At 21.0% G+C, this 1,787-nt stretch overlaps 1 protein-coding gene across 1 annotated transcript; it reads right to left on the bottom strand.

Moving 5' to 3' along the window:
- Positions 1–337: 337 nt before the first annotated feature.
- On the bottom strand, positions 338–1,462 carry PGO_003620 (variable surface protein; the record flags this gene model as incomplete). The annotated part of the gene is made up of 3 exons (XM_028691341.1): positions 338–433; positions 583–1,299; positions 1,433–1,462. 3 exons carry the CDS (start codon positions 1,460–1,462, stop codon positions 338–340), a joined length of 843 nt encoding a protein of 280 aa, XP_028547142.1.
- Positions 1,463–1,787: the final 325 nt, after the last annotated feature.

Below are 1,787 nucleotides of genomic sequence, written 5' to 3'. Positions count from 1 at the left end.
ATGAAGATTAAGTAACGCAATATACTTAATATTTTAATTATTTTATATAATCATGTTCAATACATAAGTATACATTTTTACTATATTGTATTTTATGTTAAGCATTATACTTATTGTTTATTATTATTCAATATTTCAAAAATTAAATTACTTTATATGAAATTAAGAAAATCTTTAAAATTTTAGTATAATTCTATAAAGTGTTTTAAATATATATTTTCTCATAATTATATTCTTTGTATATTTTTTTGCTCTAAGACTTTATTCCTATAATTTTTTGGTTTTAAATAAAACAGAGCAATTTTAATTTATTAATTCTTGTGTGATTCTAGCTTTATTATACACAGTTATATGCTATTTGACATTTATTATATACTAAACAGTTGTATGCATGTTCAAAAGAATCCAATAATTTGTTGTGTTCTTCTTTTTTTTTTTTTCTGGAACTCACAATTTTTCTTATTATTGATTGTATATATGAGCCGTAAGGGGTGTACTATTATTGGAAAAAAAAAATGTTATGTTTTAATTTAAATTTTCATAATAACATGTGGTATATATTGTTATACCATATTAACATACTAAATTAAAAATATTTTTAACCTTATACATAATGAATTTTATTACTGCTATTGAAAATAGTAAAATCCCTATTCCTGTAACTGTCCGTGAAGAGTGATATAAGTGTTTAGAACCTTGGAGGCATTCAAATACACGTTCTATGCTAAAATTTTCTTGTTTCAACTCGTTAAGAGCTCTACAGAAACTGTTACTATTATCATTAATACACTTCTGTAAAAGGATTAAATATTTATTATAATATTCACTGCCGTAAGGGCATTCATTACTATCCTCTTTAAATTTTATTCTATAATTATATAACCATTCCAGAAAATAAAATTTGTAAAATGTATTATCATCTATATTTTTAATATAAGAACTACATTTATCAGGTAAATTATTTCGTTTGTCTGCATTTTCCATTTTTTTGTAAATTTCTTTTGTATTTTGGTATAAGCAATTATATTGCATTAATGTATATTTTAGCATGTAGTTGAAATAGATACAACTTGACTTTATATAAGATTCATCCTTTTTACCCTTTATATTATTTAAATATTCAACAAGTGGTATACATTGTTCTTTAAATCGAGACATTTTATTAAAATTATTAACTCCTGCTTCATAGAAAATTTTAGTGCAAATATTATCAATATAAGTGCTAGGTTTAGGCAATGCCTCGTTTGTCACATTAGCAAACTCATCGCTACATCTTGGAAATATACCCTCAAAATAGAACTAGAGATTAGAAATATTATATGTAGAAGAATTTAAAATAATAGTTTTAAAAATATTTTTTTACTTATACAAATAAAGGTACTTTAAATTTATATAACATTAATAATAATTTTAATTATAAGTAAAATCATACGTCTTCATTGACAGAAATATCAGATGACATGATTTTTTATGTAAATACATTAATACAAAAATAAGCATTTATTTCTTATTTATTTTTTTTTTTTATAATAATTCATATGTTAAATAAAGTAGAATAAACAATAGTAATAAAACATGTAATACATATTTCAATTTCCAGAATGAACAAACTTCCTTTGATATATGTATATGCTTTATTAAATTATTCATATATATTAAACTATGGAAATATTAGAAGTTTGTTATAAAATGGACTTTTTACAATATAAAGAAATATGTAAGTTAGATATACAGCTTTTGTATAATATAAGTAAATTAAATAATATATTATATCCACGAAATGTATT

This window comes from Plasmodium gonderi (assembly GCF_002157705.1).
Source record: "Plasmodium gonderi DNA, contig: Pgo-contig_494, whole genome shotgun sequence".
NCBI lineage: Eukaryota > Apicomplexa > Aconoidasida > Haemosporida > Plasmodiidae > Plasmodium > Plasmodium gonderi.
This window is presented reverse-complemented; position numbering and strand designations above follow the sequence as displayed.